We start from the raw sequence: 16201 nt of genomic DNA on the forward strand, positions 1-16201 counted from the left end.
GCAGTTGTCTTTGCAGGGGCAGGCTGATTTTAAAATCAGTGTCCCTGCTGATTTTACCTGCAGGAAGTGCTGCCATCTCCAGCTCCTCCAAGGCCGAGTTAGGGAACTGGAGCTGGAGTTGGAAGAACTTCGGATCATTCGGGAGGCAGAAGGGGTCATAGATAGCAGCTTCAGGGAATTAGTTACACCAAAGATTGGAGATAGGTGGGTAACTGTAAGAGGGACTGGGAAAAAACAGTCAGTGCAGGGATCCCCTGCGGTCGTTCCCCTGAGAAACAAGTATACCGCTTTGGATACTTGTGGGGGGGACGACTTACCAGGGGTAAGCCATGGGGTACGGGCCTCTGGCACGGAGTCTGTCCCTGTTGCTCAGAAGGGAAGGGGGGAGAGGAGCAGAGCATTAGTAATTGGGGACTCTATAGTCAGGGGCACAGATAGGAGATTTTGTGGGAGCGTGAGAGAGGGGGAGGTGTGGCGCTGCTAGTCAAGAGCAGTATTACGGTGGCGGAGAGGATGCTAGATGGGGACTCTTCTTCCGAGGTAGTATGGGCTGAAGTTAGAAACAGGAAAGGAGAGGTCACCCTGTTGGGAGTTTTTTATAGGCCTCCTAATAGTTCTAGGGATATAGAGGAAAGGATGGCGAAGATGATTCTGGATAAGAGCGAAAGTAACAGGGTAGTTATTATGGGAGACTTTAACTTTCCAAATATTGACTGGAAAAGATATAGTTCGAGTACAATAGATGGGTCGTTTTTTGTACAGTGTGTGCAGGAGGGTTTCCTGAAACAATATGTTGACAGACCAACTAGAGGTGAGGCCACGTTGGATTTGGTTTTGGGTAATGTACCAGGCCAGGTGTTGGATTTGGAGGTAGGAGAGCACTTTGGGGACAGTGACCACAATTCGGTGACGTTTACGTTAATGATGGAAAGGGATAAGTATACACCGCAGGGCAAGAGTTATAGCTGGGGGAAGGGCAATTATGATGCCATTAGACGTGACTTGGGGGGGGGATAAGGTGGAGAAGTAGGCTGCAAGTGTTGGGCACACTGGATAAGTGGGGCTTGTTCAAGGATCAGCTACTGCGTGTTCTTGATAAGTATGTACCGGTCAGGCAGGGGGGAAGGCTTAGAGCGAGGGAACCGTGGTTTACCAAGGAAGTGGAATCTCTTGTTAAGAGGAAGAAGGAGGCCTATGTGAAGATGAGGTGTGAAGTTTCAGTTGGGGCGATGGATAGTTACAAGGTAGCGAGGAAGGATCTAAAGAGAGAGCTAAGACGAGTAAGGAGGGGACATGAGAAGTATTTGGCAGGAAGGATCAAGGAAAACCCAAAAGCTTTCTATAGGTATGTCAGGAATAAGCGAATGACTAGGGAAAGAGTAGGACCAGTCAAGGACAGGGATGGGAAATTGTGTGTGGAGTCTGAAGAGATAGGCGAGATACCAAATGAATATTTTTCGTCAGTATTCACTCAGGAAAAAGATAATGTTGTGGAGGAGAATGCTGAGCCCCAGGCTAATAGAATAGATGGCATTGAGGTACGTAGGGAAGAGGTGTTGGCAATGCTGGACAGGCTGAAAATAGATAAGTCCCCGGGACCTGATGGGATTTATCCTAGGATTCTCTGGGAGGCCAGGGAAGAGATTGCTGGACCTTTGACTTTGATTTTTATGTCATCATTGGCTACAGGAATAGTGCCAGAGGACTGGAGGACAGCAAATGTGGTCCCTTTGTTCAAAAAGGGGAGCAGAGACAACCCCGGCAACTATACACCGGTGAGCCTCACGTCTGTAGTGGGTAAAGTCTTGGAGGGGATTATAAGAGACAAGATTTATAATCATCTAGATAGGAATAATATGATCAGGGATAGTCAGCATGGCTTTGTGAAGGGTAGGTCATGCCTCACAAACCTTATTGAGTTCTTTGAGAAGGTGACTGAACAGGTAGATGAGGGTAGAGCAGTTGATGTGGTGTATATGGATTTCAGCAAAGCGTTTGATAAGGTTCCCCACGGTAGGCTATTGCAGAAAATACGGAGGCTGGGGATTGAGGGTGATTTAGAGATGTGGATCAGAAATTGGCTAGCTGAAAGAAGACAGAGGGTGGTGGTTGATGGGAAATGTTCAGAATGGAGTACAGTCACAAGTGGAGTACCACAAGGATCTGTTCTGGGGCCGTTGCTGTTTGTCATTTTTATCAATGACCTAGAGGAAGGCGCAGAAGGGTGGGTGAGTAAATTTGCAGACGATACTAAAGTCGGTGGTGTTGTCGATAGTGTGGAAGGATGTAGCAGGTTACAGAGGGATATAGATAAGCTGCAGAGCTGGGCTGAGAGGTGGCAAATGGAGTTTAATGTAGAGAAGTGTGAGGTGATTCACTTTGGAAGGAATAACAGGAATGCGGAATATTTGGCTAATGGTAAAGTTCTTGAAAGTGTGGATGAGCAGAGGGATCTAGGTGTCCATGTACATAGATCCCTGAAAGTTGCCACCCAGGTTGATAGGGTTGTGAAGAAGGCCTATGGAGTGTTGGCCTTTATTGGTAGAGGGATTGAGTTCCGGAGTCGGGAGGTCATATTGCAGCTGTACAAAACTCTGGTACGGCCGCATTTGGAGTATTGCGTACAGTTCTGGTCACCGCATTATAGGAAGGACGTGGAGGCTTTGGAGCGGGTGCAGAGGAGATTTACCAGGATGTTGCCTGGTATGGAGGGAAAATCTTATGAGGAAATGCTGATGGACTTGAGGTTGTTTTCGTTGGAGAGAAGAAGGTTAAGAGGAGACTTAATAGAGGCATACAAAATGATCAGGGGGTTGGATAGGGTGGACAGTGAGAGCCTTCTCCCGCGGATGGAAATGACTGGCACGAGGGGACATAACTTTAAACTGAGGGGTAATAGATATAGGACAGAGGTCAGAGGTAGGTTCTTTACGCAAAGAGTAGTGAGGCCGTGGAATAACCTACCTGCTACAGTAGTGAACTCGCCAACATTGAGGGCATTTAAAAGTTTATTGGATAAACATATGGATGATAATGGCATAGTGTAGGTTAGATGGCTTTTGTTTCGGTGCAACATCGTGGGCCGAAGGGCCTGTACTGCGATGTATTGTTCTATGTTCTACATTCAATTGCATTAAATTTCATGACTGAAGAGTTCTTGAAAATCATTTTGCTAATGCATTTCAAGCAAAACAATCCAATCTTTTAAACTCCCTTTCAGTGCCTTCAGCATTCATGGTTATCCTTGCTGAGTAATGTGCAACTTTCAAGTCAGCTTGGCTTAGCAGTGGCACTTTCATCCAAGTCGGAGGCTGTAGATTCAAGCCCCACTCCACTTGAGCACATGAACTGAGTTGACACCGCAGTGAAGGAGTGGTGCATTATCCACTTGTCGTTCAAATCAAACACTAAAGCGAGGCTCGGTATGCCTAGTTATTACTTTTGACCCAACATAACACCCCACACTTTGGTTGACAAATAATCCAAAAACTAGGCTCAAATACAGGTAACTGACCACTGATCCGAAGACGTTTGTCAAACCTTTGAAGGCTGCAAGAAAATTGTTGAGGATTTAACCATAGGAGAGTCAAATTAAAATACATAAGAGCATAGATTTTTCAGGGTGCTAACATCTGAATCAGAAGGATCTGTGCTCCAAAAGAACAGTGGATCTCAATTTCCTTTATCCCCCAAGGCTGTAGAGCCTCTATACCAATTCTAGTTTGCCATCACGGACATGCTGTATCAAACTGAGTATCAGTATCTATTCAGGGAAAATGCTTCACCACAGAAGTTTCCAAGAAACTCCTGGTTGACAATTATTTCCAGGGCAACAGAGGAATGTCCACATTCTCAACCTCTCAAGGAGGAGACACCATTCAGAATTAGCCTCCAGGAAAGGATAATTCCCAGAGATTACCATTGGCAATCCCTCGCTAGTGGGGAGGATTGTCCTCCCCGGGTCGAAGATTGCCATTGAGGCAGATTCGGGATCTGCAGATCTTAAGGCAGGTGGGGCATTTGTTGTCATGTGGGAATGAGAAATTATGTAATACAAGATTGCACTGCAGACAAAACTGAGATTTCCACAAATTGCTGAGAAATGGAATACTCAAACATGGTGGAAAGTTCAGCGGTCGACATTCACCATGGTGTGTAAGAGGGGTATAAATGGGGATAGACACAAATTGCTGCCACAGAAAGGCAATCCTACTCATAACTTGGAAGCAAAAATTAGATTAAAATTGGTTGTTTTATAAAGACTGTACACAAAGTGTATTTTGACATTTCCCAAGTTGTGGATGAATTGCAAAAATGGAAGCCATTATCTTGGAGGTATATTCTGACTGACAACCACATCCTTCAGTAAAACTATGTGAAGACTTTAAAGCAAATGTTTGTATTTCAAAAGAAGAGCTCAGAGTACAGGATTGGACAAGAACCTCACACTAATTGTGACCAAAAACAAAACCTCTCTCTTGCCATTTTTGAAAATCATTCAGCACTAAAGGAGAGCCTTGGTTGAACTTTAAAAAATTACACCAGCATTGGGGCATCGTGAACCATGTACACAGACAGATTTACTAGGAAAAACCCTGACTGAGGTATTTAGCTGTAACCTTGATTCCCTAGCCCAAGCACTGGCTGCGGTGCACATCCACTGATCCCTGAAACATTTGGGTCCTTTGCAGTCAAGGGATAACATCACTGCTGAGTGGCTGAAGATTCACTTCTGAAGTCATTGTGCAAAAGGCTTTTCTGGTTAAATCCTGGCTTGTAATTGGCTGAAGTGCCCTGTGGCCCCTAAAGAACAGCTGGCCTAAATAATCTGTTCCCGAACCCCCCCTTCATTTTGGAGAGCCTCAAGAGCGGCAATTTATACAGAATCTGATACCTGAACGTGCCCTCTGGTGTGCAAGGTGATTATTCTGGACAATTGCTTTGCCAAGCTTCTGCTGTTTCAGGACAACGACTGAAAAATCATGTAAAAAAGCTCGAAGCATTTCAGAAGCTGCTGGACGTAGAATAGATACTTTGGCTCAGTTAGGCTGGCCTTTACCATAACCTCCTTGCACTTACTGGCAGTTGCTGTGAAAGAGACCCTCCTCCCTCATACCTAAAAACAACTTAAAATTGAGGGATTTGAAGCTGCCCGACACCTGGGGAAGTGCCTCACGAAACCTTTGGGCCAGGCAAAAGAGGTAAAACCAAGAATGGGATTAACAACCCATTGATCTCCGAATGAAAGATGAAGAAAAACTCGATAGAAATAGTGCTTCCAGGTTCCATGAGGGTCTGAGCAGCTCTTGAATTTTAAACCATACCACCCTAAAAGGAAGTGTGAAACAGGGTTTCACTGCTTCTCTGCAAAAAGGGGAACAATAAGAATTCCAAGTATTGTTGAGCAATCAACCTTACGATTTCCTGTACAGCTCAGAGTGGCCAGTTTTAAAGCTGTACTTGGTCTGAAAATGTGTCAGTTAAGACCCTTGCTGCATCAGGGATGGTGTTGATGTCATTAATTAGGGAAAGGAACAAAATCTACTTGAAGGAACTTGGGAAAAAAAATTAGCAGAGCATAAAGGCAGCATGCTGGGGTGCAAAAAGGTTATACAAATGTTTGATAGATATTTTACGCATGACTGAGGTACTCAACCTTGATGAATGCACAGCTAGCTGGTTGAATTATGTTGTGCTTAAACTATTTTCCCTAAATAGGAGACAAAGGTAGAACCTTTACATTACAGTTCATTCATTCTGGAAGTCAACGAACAGAGAACATTTTCGACAAAGTGATTAGACTGATAAAATGTGCCACTATAAATGTGCCAAGTGAAAATGTGGACTGTTCAAGAATGTTTTATTCAAATGCAAAATGAATGACGCTGCAAGAATTATCCATAAGCTACATTATTCAAATTATAAGTTGGGCTTTGAGCACTGCGTTGTACTCCACCAATTTTACAATTTTTCCGGGCAAATGAAGCTCAACAGATTCCATTGAATTAGCAAAGAAACAAGTTTTGTTTTGGAAAGAGAATGGAAAATATTAAATTATTACAGTTGTTAAGAAGCAGTATTTCTTCCTGGCTTTATTTTAATACAAACCCCCCCCCCCAATCTATACTCCATAACATTGCCAACCACAACATTCCCCACTTACCAGGCTCCGTAAAGGACTCTAAATCAAGATCTGCATTCATTTCATCTTTAAAAAAAAGAACAAATTGGGATATATTCAGCATAAAACCTCATTAATTCAATGCTGTCAATTTACTAATGGTTAAATTGTTTTTTTTTTAAAATAAAAAGCACAAAATGGAAGCAACTGAACTGAATGAAAAACAGGTCAACAATTTGACTCAAAGCACTTGTGCAGGAATAAGACACCACTGAATTTTCAACATTTGCCTTGAAAAGTGCTATGGCAAATGTTAAAGGCTCTGAAGGAATGCTCCTTTATGCTAGTTAATATCGAGACAGGAAGCCTCATTATTTCATACCCTCATTCCAAGTAATTTCCTATTTCAAGAGAAGGGTGAATAGGATTTCATTTTCAACAGTAATGAACTTAGATTCATCTTTTTGGTACAACACCAGTTTAACACCTGTGGTAATTTGAGGCCAGCGTTAAAACACTTTTAGGATAAAAGTAAACAGCTTACGAACCTGGTGAAAATTTAGATGCCGGCAATTAGTGACAGGAATCCACTTTGATGCCAGCCATTGCATGTCAAATAGAAATAATGGTGCATGTTAAGTATGGCTGATTTACCCTGTCCCTACAGTACTGAACTATACAATTATTTTCTGTAGTCATTAATTTATGACATTGATTATGCCATTCACTTTCCAATCCCTCATCTAAAAAAATGGAATAAAGAGAATGCTAATCAGAGCATTTTAAGCCCAATGTAGCAAAAACCTCTTTAAGAATGATGTCTGATACATATATTGCATTCGTACAGTCATCTTAAACTACATTGAAACAGTTGAGGCCACCCTTAACATTCCAAAGTTCTTGAGTCCTCGAGGGACTGGTTTAGCACATCATGACTAAACAGCTGGCTTGTAATGCAGAACAAGGCCAGCAGCGCGGGTTCAATTCCCGTACCGGCCTCCCCGAACAGACGCCGGAATGTGGCGACTTTTCACAGTAACTTCATTGAAGCCTACTTGTGACAATAAGCGATTATTATTATATTTAAAGAATCTTTTGGCTTTTTGCATTTCTGAATCATTGCAAACAAGATACATGAACATTCTTCCAATACATTGGGCAACACGGTGGCACAGTGGTTTGCACTGCTGCCTCCCGGGGCCATGATTCCAGGTTCGATCCCGGCTCTGGGTCATTGTCCGTGTGGAGTTTGCACATTCTCCCTGTGTTTGTGTGGGTTTTGCGGCTACAACCCAAAGATGTGCAGCGTCGGTGGATTGGCCACACTAAATTGCCCCTTAATTGGAAAAAATTAATTAGGTGCTCTAAATTTTTTTATTTAAAAAAAAATTGTCCTGGGGTCTCACGGTACTCCAAGACTTGCAAATAATTCAAAGAGTAGCACAAAGGATTTACCACTGAATGGTAGGGCACAGGAGGAATGACAACATCAGCAACTTTATGAGCTAAACTGAGATACTCTTCAATAAGGAGAAGTGGAAAAGAATTTACAGCGTTTGGACACTCGGATAGATACCTGATTGCAGTTACAGAAAAGTCAACTGTTTACACAACTGGCCAGTTTTTAAAACAATAATTCCACCAACACAGAAAAATCCAAGAAATTGATCTCTGAAATGACAGCCAGCAGGTGGCAGAGTATAAAAGTGCAGAGAAACCAATTTTGGGAAAAAAACCTGAAACCATTAACCAAAATTGCCGTGCTCTATTCCTCTTGCGCCAAAATCATTTTGCTTAAACCTTTTAAGGTTCACACTAGGGTGAATCCTTCCATCTTGTGAAGTTACAAAACAACTTGTATTTATGTAGATCCTTTGTCTTTAGTACATTAAAATGCCCCAAGGTTCTTCAAAGGAGCATTATAAAGCAATAGTCCGTCACAGAGCCACATAGGTGATAGATTTAGGACAGGCAACCAAAAGCTTGTCCAGAGGGATAGGATCCAAGGAGCATCTTCGAGGTTAGAGAGCTATGGAGGCAGAGAGGTTAAATGACGAAATTCCAGGGCTTAAAGGTTTTATATCAATAAGCATATTTATAGAAAGATTTTGGCATTCCTGTGTGTTACAGAAATGCCTACTGCATTTAATGATGTCAAAAAGGAGCAGGATCAGAGACATTTTATTTCTAAACATTCCTGTTAATTAGCTTAAAAGCACTGAAAATAAGCTTAGGCTAGTGCACACAAAAATCAAGACAGTGCAACGTTCACAGTATATGGATTCCCTCCAATTAATTAAACAGATGTTTACATACCTTTGGCATTTGCAAGGCAATAGTCAAATCCTTGAGAGTTGTTGCCACTTGCACTCCTGTTGAAGGCAGGAGCTGTAAAAGGACTGGAAGGAGGTGTCTGAGGTGCTTGATCGAATAGTAGTTGTTCTGTCAAGGAAAACTATTTTAACCGTTTTTGCAAAAATTGTGAATTTAATGAGAATAACTCACCTCATGTTGAAAATGGCACTTGCATTTGTGGTCAAAATTCATTAAGCATCATGCTGATCTTAAAACAGAGGTTTTCTGCAGCATTTCATCTCCCCCCAAAAAAGCATTTGGGGTTACAAAAGATTTAGAGGCATGAGCTTTCCAGTTTCTGTTAATTAATCCAGAATATCTTCTGGCTGGAAGTGTGGTGGGTAAAGAGAAGGAGAAAAGAACAAAGCAACAGAACAATCCAATTTGTGCTTTAGGGCCCTAGGCCTTTTTAAAGATCGATGAGCTTTGAAACAACTTTAATGGTGAATTCATTATTCAAAGTTTGAGGCCAAAGAACAATTTATAAATTTGGTTTGCACTCTTGGTAACATATTTACTCACTGAGACATACCTGAAGGCAGCATGTCCTGACTTGAACAAACTAGGACAATCTTGAAATAAAACCTGTCGATTCCTTATCCATTTATAATTACCCATTCATATTATTAAAGAAAACAAGTGGTAAACAAATTACATCACTTCACCTGGCAGGCAGCAATGCAAGCTGAGGGATGTTCGCTATATAGAAAAAGAAATCCACACTTCACAGCCTTAAATTTTGGTAACAACCAAGATGAAGAACTGTAACAAGCTACCAATTGCAGGGTCGGTTCTCCAAAGGTGCCCATTGCATAACTATGGATGGTTTTGCTGCTTACTCCATCATGGTCAGACATCCTTAAACAGTGGCATGTCCATTACTCTAGTGCGTTGGTGCCTTCAAGCAACTCTTTCAAAAGAATAGAAGACTCTGTACTCATAACATGCCCATTAAGATATGCATTCCTAAAATACTGGATTTGAATTCAACGATTAAATCGCTGTTTATAGAACACATTCCCAAACATCTCTATCCAAGGTAAAACACCGAGTTTATCCTCTTCCAGACAGAGGTCAAGTAGGGCAGGAGTGTTAGCTTTGCTTCCAGACTCACCCAGCCCCTTGCTATATGTCATTGCAGGGAGATATTAGGAACTTGTGTCCAGAAACAGGGCCCAAGATGCAGCTGGCAATTTAGAGGTTTAAAAAGACTGCTAGCAGCAGAGTCAGAGGGATACGGCCACAGCCTAGTTACCTTTTCCCATTCAGTCATAACCTTGTTAGTGGGAATACACAGGATGCCCCGGTTCAGCCAGTATGATCCACTCAAAATATACTGTCATTTGGGACAACTTTGTATGACCAGCTATTATCCTATCAGAGTCTGATGACCTATTTGTCAGTCAAGGGATTTTGTATATACGGGAGTGGGCAACCAGCCAAGATAATGATAAAGGATTCAAGTCAGGCCACCTCAGGGGAGAACCTTTGTTTGAGGGGGTGGGCACAGCTTAGAGGGAGAGGAAGAAATGCTTTTTTGAAGTTACACAAAACAGGCTGTGGAAACCGACCAGGGAGATTATGTAAGTTGCCACCGAGGCAGGCTTTGGAAAAGAGTTCAGAATGAATACCCCTACCAGAAGGAAAGTTGCTTCGTAAAGTATTGCCTTTGACGGCCTGGCCTATGAAAGTGGTATGAGAGCTGCATATTCTGTTAGTGTTGTCTAATGGGAACTAGTGCCTTAAGGCTAAGAAACTGCAGCACGGTAGCATTGTGGATAGCACAATTGCTTCACAGCTCCAGGGTCCCAGGTTCGATTCCGGCTTGGGTCACTGTCTGTGCGGAGTCTGCACATTCTCCCCGCGTATGCGTGGGTTTCCTCCGGGTGCTCCGGTTTCCTCCCACAGTCCAAAGATGTGCAGGTTAGGTGGATTGGCCATGCTAAATTGCCCTTAGTGTCCAAAATTGCCCTTGGTGTTGGGTGGGGTTACTGGGTTATGGGAATAGGGTGGAGGTGTTAACCTTGGATAGGGTGCTCTTTCCAAGAGCCGGTGCAGACTCGATGGGCCGAATGGCCTCCTTCTGCACTGTAAATTCTATGATCAAATTCTATGATCTATGTTATTGGTTAGTGTTAGAGCTGAAGTAAACATTTCAATATTGTTTTCTTTTCTTTTAATAAAGTATATTTATAAAATAACCAAGCCCTATTTCTTAATAATCACTCCTGGAATGAATCGATCTTTCCGCACTTCATTAAAAGTTTAAAAAGTTATGGCCTCTTGTCCAGCCTCTTAGCCATTGTTGAGGGGGGACCAGGCGTCCATAACAAATGTGACTGACCAAATAGGTATGGTGTGTCCCTGGTGGGATTCCCATTGCTATAGGAAGGCTGTCACTGATCCGTTGGGAAATGCTGGCAGTTCTGCTGCAGCACTGGAGGAGATAGGGCAGCTGAAGGGACAACAACAGACCCTGTAGTTGTCAGCAGAAACAAAGATCTACATAATTAAGTAAGTGAAACAAACTGGATAGAGGGGCAGCTACTACAAAGGTCTTCATGAGAAACCTTAAAAAAAATTCTGGAGTACAACTGCGATGTATGGGGGAAAGAAAAACCCATTAAAATAGGCATCCAAGGTTCTTGGGCATAAAGTGCAAACTGAAGACTAAAACGATAGGAAAATAATTTCAATGGGATAGTTATTTCAAGTGACGCCTCATGAGATCCAATTTGTACCATTTATGTGCAAGATCACAATGAAGAACACAGTTTTACCTTTCAATTGAAAATATCTTTTCAAAATACTACTGTGGCCAGAGACTGAATGAATTATGAGCACTGACCTTCTTCATGTCTTAGGTACTGGTTACCGCCTCGGTCTCTGGCCAAGGACCAGGCCTCACCATCACCGCTTTCACAGAATTCCACCATACTGTTCTTATCAAGTTGGATCCACGTACCCTCATGATTTGCCACCTATTACACAAATGACACTTTTTGTCCCGCTCCACATTTAGCAGCAGAGTTTGGGTGTCTGCAGAGTTGAGGGCGTTTAAATATTTAACATCTCAGAATTTAAAATTCCTCAGTTGTTGCAGCTTGCAATTACTTGGAAAATCCCTTTTTAAACCTACAAAATGGTTACAATGAGATATAAATAAAAATACTGAATACTTAACTAAATAAATTTGGATTGTGATAGTTTATTGATTTTCTCAAATGTTAACCATTGAGTGCTAAAAGGCTACTCTGAATTTAAACACAATGGGCTGGAATTTGCTGGAGCAGGGCATTTCACTGCATGATGGGTTAGTTCAGACTTCTTCCTGCAATCTTTAGCTCAAAATATTTTTTCACTGCAAGTTGCTGGAAGTGTGAGCTGATGATGTGTTCAAGGGATCGCGCCTTCGCTGACTGGGCCAGTATTTACTGTCCATCCCTAATTGCCCTTGACTGACTGGATCAGTGGGCCATTTCAGAGAGGATTTAAGAGCCAACCACATTGCTGTGGATCTGGGATCACATATAGGCCAGACCAGGTGAGAATGGCAGAGTTCCTTCTCTAAAGAACATTAGTGAACCAGATGGGTTTTTACAACAATTGACAATGGTTTCATGGTCATCATTAGACTTTTAATTCAAATTCCACCTTCTGCCATGGTAGAATTCAAACCCAGATTCCCAGAGCCTGGTCCAGCGATAACACCACTGCACCACTGCCTTTCCTTAATTAGTTCTATGAAAGGATTCCGAAATAAACAGAGTAAGGACAGAAAAAGAGGACGACTTCAGTACCAAATTAGGTACAGGAAGAGAAATAAAGGGAGGGAAAGAGAGAAAGAGCAAAAGTAGAAGAAAACAAAATTGAAAATTTGACATTTTTAAAAGCTCCAACAAATCACAACCCAAAGGACAGACACTTCACACTTTTAATTGTTAACTTTCTGGGTCTAAGAGATTGATTGGCAGTAATGTTCCTTTGCAGGCTGGAAATGCACAGTCAAGAAGCGACCTGGAAGGTACTGCACAGGCTACTCAAGATGTTTTGTCTTCTAAGATACTTGCTGGAATTCTCCGATTGTTGCGATTCACTTTCCCCGCTGGCAACGTACCCATGCCCGCAGAGTTCCCGGCGGCGTCGGGTGGTTACAATGGGAAATCCCATTGACAAGCAGCGGGAAAGTAGAATCCCTCCGCCAGTAAGCGGCGCGCCACCGATAAATACTCGGCTGGGTAATGGGAGAATCACCCCCACGTGAAAAAATGTAAAGGTAATGCCCACACTGAAATAAAGTGGTTGCACACAGAGATTTGAGAGAGGACAATGGTTGGCAGCCATTAATTATTATACAACTGACACCTCTGTCCCTTTTTATACATAACAATACATTTTGGGCGTCTGCAGAGTCGAGATTGTTTAAATATTTTACATTGCTATCTTTTCTATCATTTCTACCTGTCTTTAGCTCTGATGGAACATCATTGACCTCAAATGTCAACTCAAGCTTCTCTCCGCAGATGCTGCCTGACCCAGCATTGTTTGTTCTCAGCAATTATTCTTTAGAAGGGTATCTACACTATTATTGGGCTTAACTATGTGGCGAGTGCAGTGGGCAATTAAGTATGCAACTGCAGGAAATTCCTAGAGATTAGGCACAAGATGCCTTTCTTGCAATTCAACGGTTATGTCTTCCTTGACACGAGTTGCTGGCCGATTTGTGCATCGACAATGGTTTGCACCATTCCCGTGCCGTTATCTTCTTTGCAAATTCCAGCCCAATAGATTTTTAAGATTGTGATCTGTTAGAATTGTTTTTCATGTACACACCATTCTTAAGTACTTCTTAAAATACCACAGTTAGAAATAATAAAGATTTGCGATAACAAAAATTTGATCAGAGTAACTACAGGATTTGAAATGTGTGAATTATAGTTTTCACTGTTGCACTTGCTTACTGCAACTACTAAATTTAGAATAAATTTGACACAGTTACATACACAAAAATGTCAGATTCTGCAAAGTAATTTCAGTAAAATCTATCTTATAACACAATTTAGATGCCTAGTTTTGGCGTTCAAATTATAAAAGGAACAGCTAGAAGACAAGAGATGATTGCAGCAATTTATATAATATACAGGAATAGAAGATTGTATTAATAGGTCATTTAAAGAATGTGATTAATGTGATTTATAATCAGTTAAGAAAAGTAGTTTCTGAAGGGTAGAGTACATAAAAGTAAATCAAAGCAACAGGTCATGTTGAATCATAGGATTTTGCAGCTCAAAAGCAGAGTATGCACCTGCAGATCACCAAATTTGGTAAGCATGGTATAAAAGCTTCTACGGGTTGTCATAGTACCCAAAGGCATCAATGTCTATTTTTTTTAAATGAAGAAATTATACCAATACCAGATGTCCTCCTATAATATTATGCAAAAGCTTGAGAAGACATCAGTTTTGCAGCATTTGCTCTAATGTGTTGATTGGTACCTGCAATAACACACTTTCGTGAATCCATACCTCGCCTAATGCCTTGACTCTGTTCCCAAGAACTAACATTCCAATGGGGATACCTCTAAGGTTAGGGCAGCTCCTGATGTTGTGCCCTGAAGGCCCAGTCTTCACTACCTTATATACTCCTGGTCCGCCTTGCAGGAACATCTTTTCCTGCTCTTTCAACACTACTTCATGGGACCGACGTGAATTTACTTCTCTGAAGTAATCATCAGTGATGGATTTAGGCTCCTGGAAACAAAAGCAGATATATTTATTGTGCTAAAGCATTTGAATGCATCTTTTTAAATCAGGTTTATATCACAACACAAATTCAGGGATCCATGATTGAAGCAATGTGAATAGCATTTACACCACAAAGCATTAGCAGAAAGTCTGTTCTGTAGGGTAGAAATTAACTCTCTTTGCTATCCACATGCAAACAGAAAATAAACCTGAATATCTAGAGTCAGAAAGAAACCATGTGGCACAGCAAAGTACCATAGGATCCCCCTGATTGTTTCTAAATTGTCAAATTGTTCACCTGACATCCACTACTGGATAAGTCGAAATTTCTTCCAACTAAAGGCAGCACGATAGCATAGTGGTTAGCACAATTGCTTCACAGCTTGGGTCCCGGCTTGGGTCACTGTCTGTGCGGAGTCTGCACATGCTCCCCGTGTGGGCGTGGGTTTCCTCCGGGTGCTCCGGTTTCCTCCCACAGTCCAAAGATGTGCAGGTTAGGTGGATTGGCCAAGCAAAATTGCCCTTAGTGTCCAAAATTGCCCTTAGTATTGGGTGGGGTTACTGGGTTATGGGGATAGGCTGGAGGTGTGGGCTTGGGTCGTGTGCTCTTTCCAAGAGCCGGTGCAAACTTGATGGGCCGAATGGCCTCCTTCTGCACTGTAAATTCTATGAAATAAATACTGTGAAGGTCAAAGTCATAGTCTTCTGTCTCGTCTCTGCCACTGACTTCAGCCCTCTCCCTCGAACTGTTTTCAACCTGCTCATATTTTGCCCCAAAATGGGCTTTCAACCATATATGCCTACCATCACCACATTGACCGACTCTGCATCAGCCCATTTGCTACTGAAACTCTCATTTATGCCTTTGCCATCTCTCAACTCAACTATTCCAACTGAGTCCTGCTGGGTATTTTACCTTCTTACCAAGACCTGTTCACCCCTATACTAGCTGAGCTAAAGTGGCTCCCAATGGCCATCATTTTAAAATTCTCATCCCAGTTTCAAATCCCTCCATAGCCTTGTTCCTCCCAATTTCTAATCTCTTCCAGGCGTCCAACTCTCTAAGCTATCTGCAATCCCCCAATTCTGGCCTCTTGAGTATCTCTAATTTTAATTGCTCCACTGTTGGTGTCTATGCATTTTCAACTGCCAAGGATCGAAGTGCTTTGGAGTTGGGTGAAAAACAGGAGTTCAAGTGGTGCAGTACAAGGGGCTAAGTAGTAACTAAACTTATCGTCAGGTCTTAAATCGGGTAATCAAAAGCTGCTCTTTTGGGTAGTTGCATTCCTGAAACAGGAATCAGCTGAGTTACACACAATTGTAGCTAGTAAATTGTGCAACTGGTTGAACCTAGTTTCCAGAGCATTGGAATTTGAGGCCTATAAACGGGGAAGCCACTCAGTGCTGCTTGTCTGCACTGTGAGTGCTACCGAGTGCGCTACTGAGAGTGCTTTGGAGTTGGGTGAAAAATTAATTAGTTCTAAATATGTCAGTTAGAGGGGTAAAATGCTTCACTTGTGAGATGTGGGAGGTCCGTAAAGCTTCCAGCATTTCGGACATCTGCAGGACGTGCACCCAATTGCAGCTCCTCACAGACCACATGGATCGGTTGGAGCAGCAGTTGGATGCACTTAGGAGCATGCAGGTGGCGGAAAGCACCATAGAGAGAAGTTTTAAGAGGTGGTTACAACCAAGGTGCAGGAATATAGATGGGCTTCCCTAGTGCCAGGGTCCAGGATGTTTCTGAACAGGCAGGGGACATTCTGAAGGGGGAGGGTAAACAGCCAGACGTCGTGGTACACCTTGGTATTAACGACATAGGCAGGAAGAGTGACGAGATCCTGCAGCAGGAGTTCAGGGAGTTAGGTAGAAAGTTAAAAAAACGAACTAGAGTTATAATCTCGGGACTACTCCATGTGCCACGTACAAGTGAGGCTAGAAATAGGAAGATAGTACAGCTAAACATGTGGCTAAACAGCTG

The 16201-nt window shown here is 42.4% G+C and overlaps 1 protein-coding gene across 19 annotated transcripts in view; it reads right to left on the bottom strand.

Annotated features, from left to right (window-relative positions):
* mycbp2 (MYC binding protein 2) overlaps positions 1-16201 on the bottom strand; it is a 224287-nt gene that overhangs the window by 56635 nt on the left and 151451 nt on the right. For 16 of the 19 annotated variants that reach the window (XM_072476174.1, XM_072476181.1, XM_072476189.1 and 13 more), the window contains 4 exons: positions 14002-14226; positions 11325-11457; positions 8438-8563; positions 6164-6208 (listed from right to left, as the gene is read on the bottom strand). In XM_072476174.1, coding sequence (XP_072332275.1) covers positions 6164-6208; positions 8438-8563; positions 11325-11457; positions 14002-14226 — 529 coding nt within the window. The remainder of the gene's footprint in view (positions 1-6163; positions 6209-8437; positions 8564-11324; positions 11458-14001; positions 14227-16201) is intronic. The other 3 variants (XM_072476193.1, XM_072476188.1, XM_072476179.1) reach the window with 1 other exon arrangement.

The sequence above is a fragment of the Scyliorhinus torazame genome, chromosome 15 (assembly GCF_047496885.1).
Source record: "Scyliorhinus torazame isolate Kashiwa2021f chromosome 15, sScyTor2.1, whole genome shotgun sequence".
Taxonomy (NCBI): Eukaryota; Metazoa; Chordata; class Chondrichthyes; order Carcharhiniformes; family Scyliorhinidae; genus Scyliorhinus; species Scyliorhinus torazame.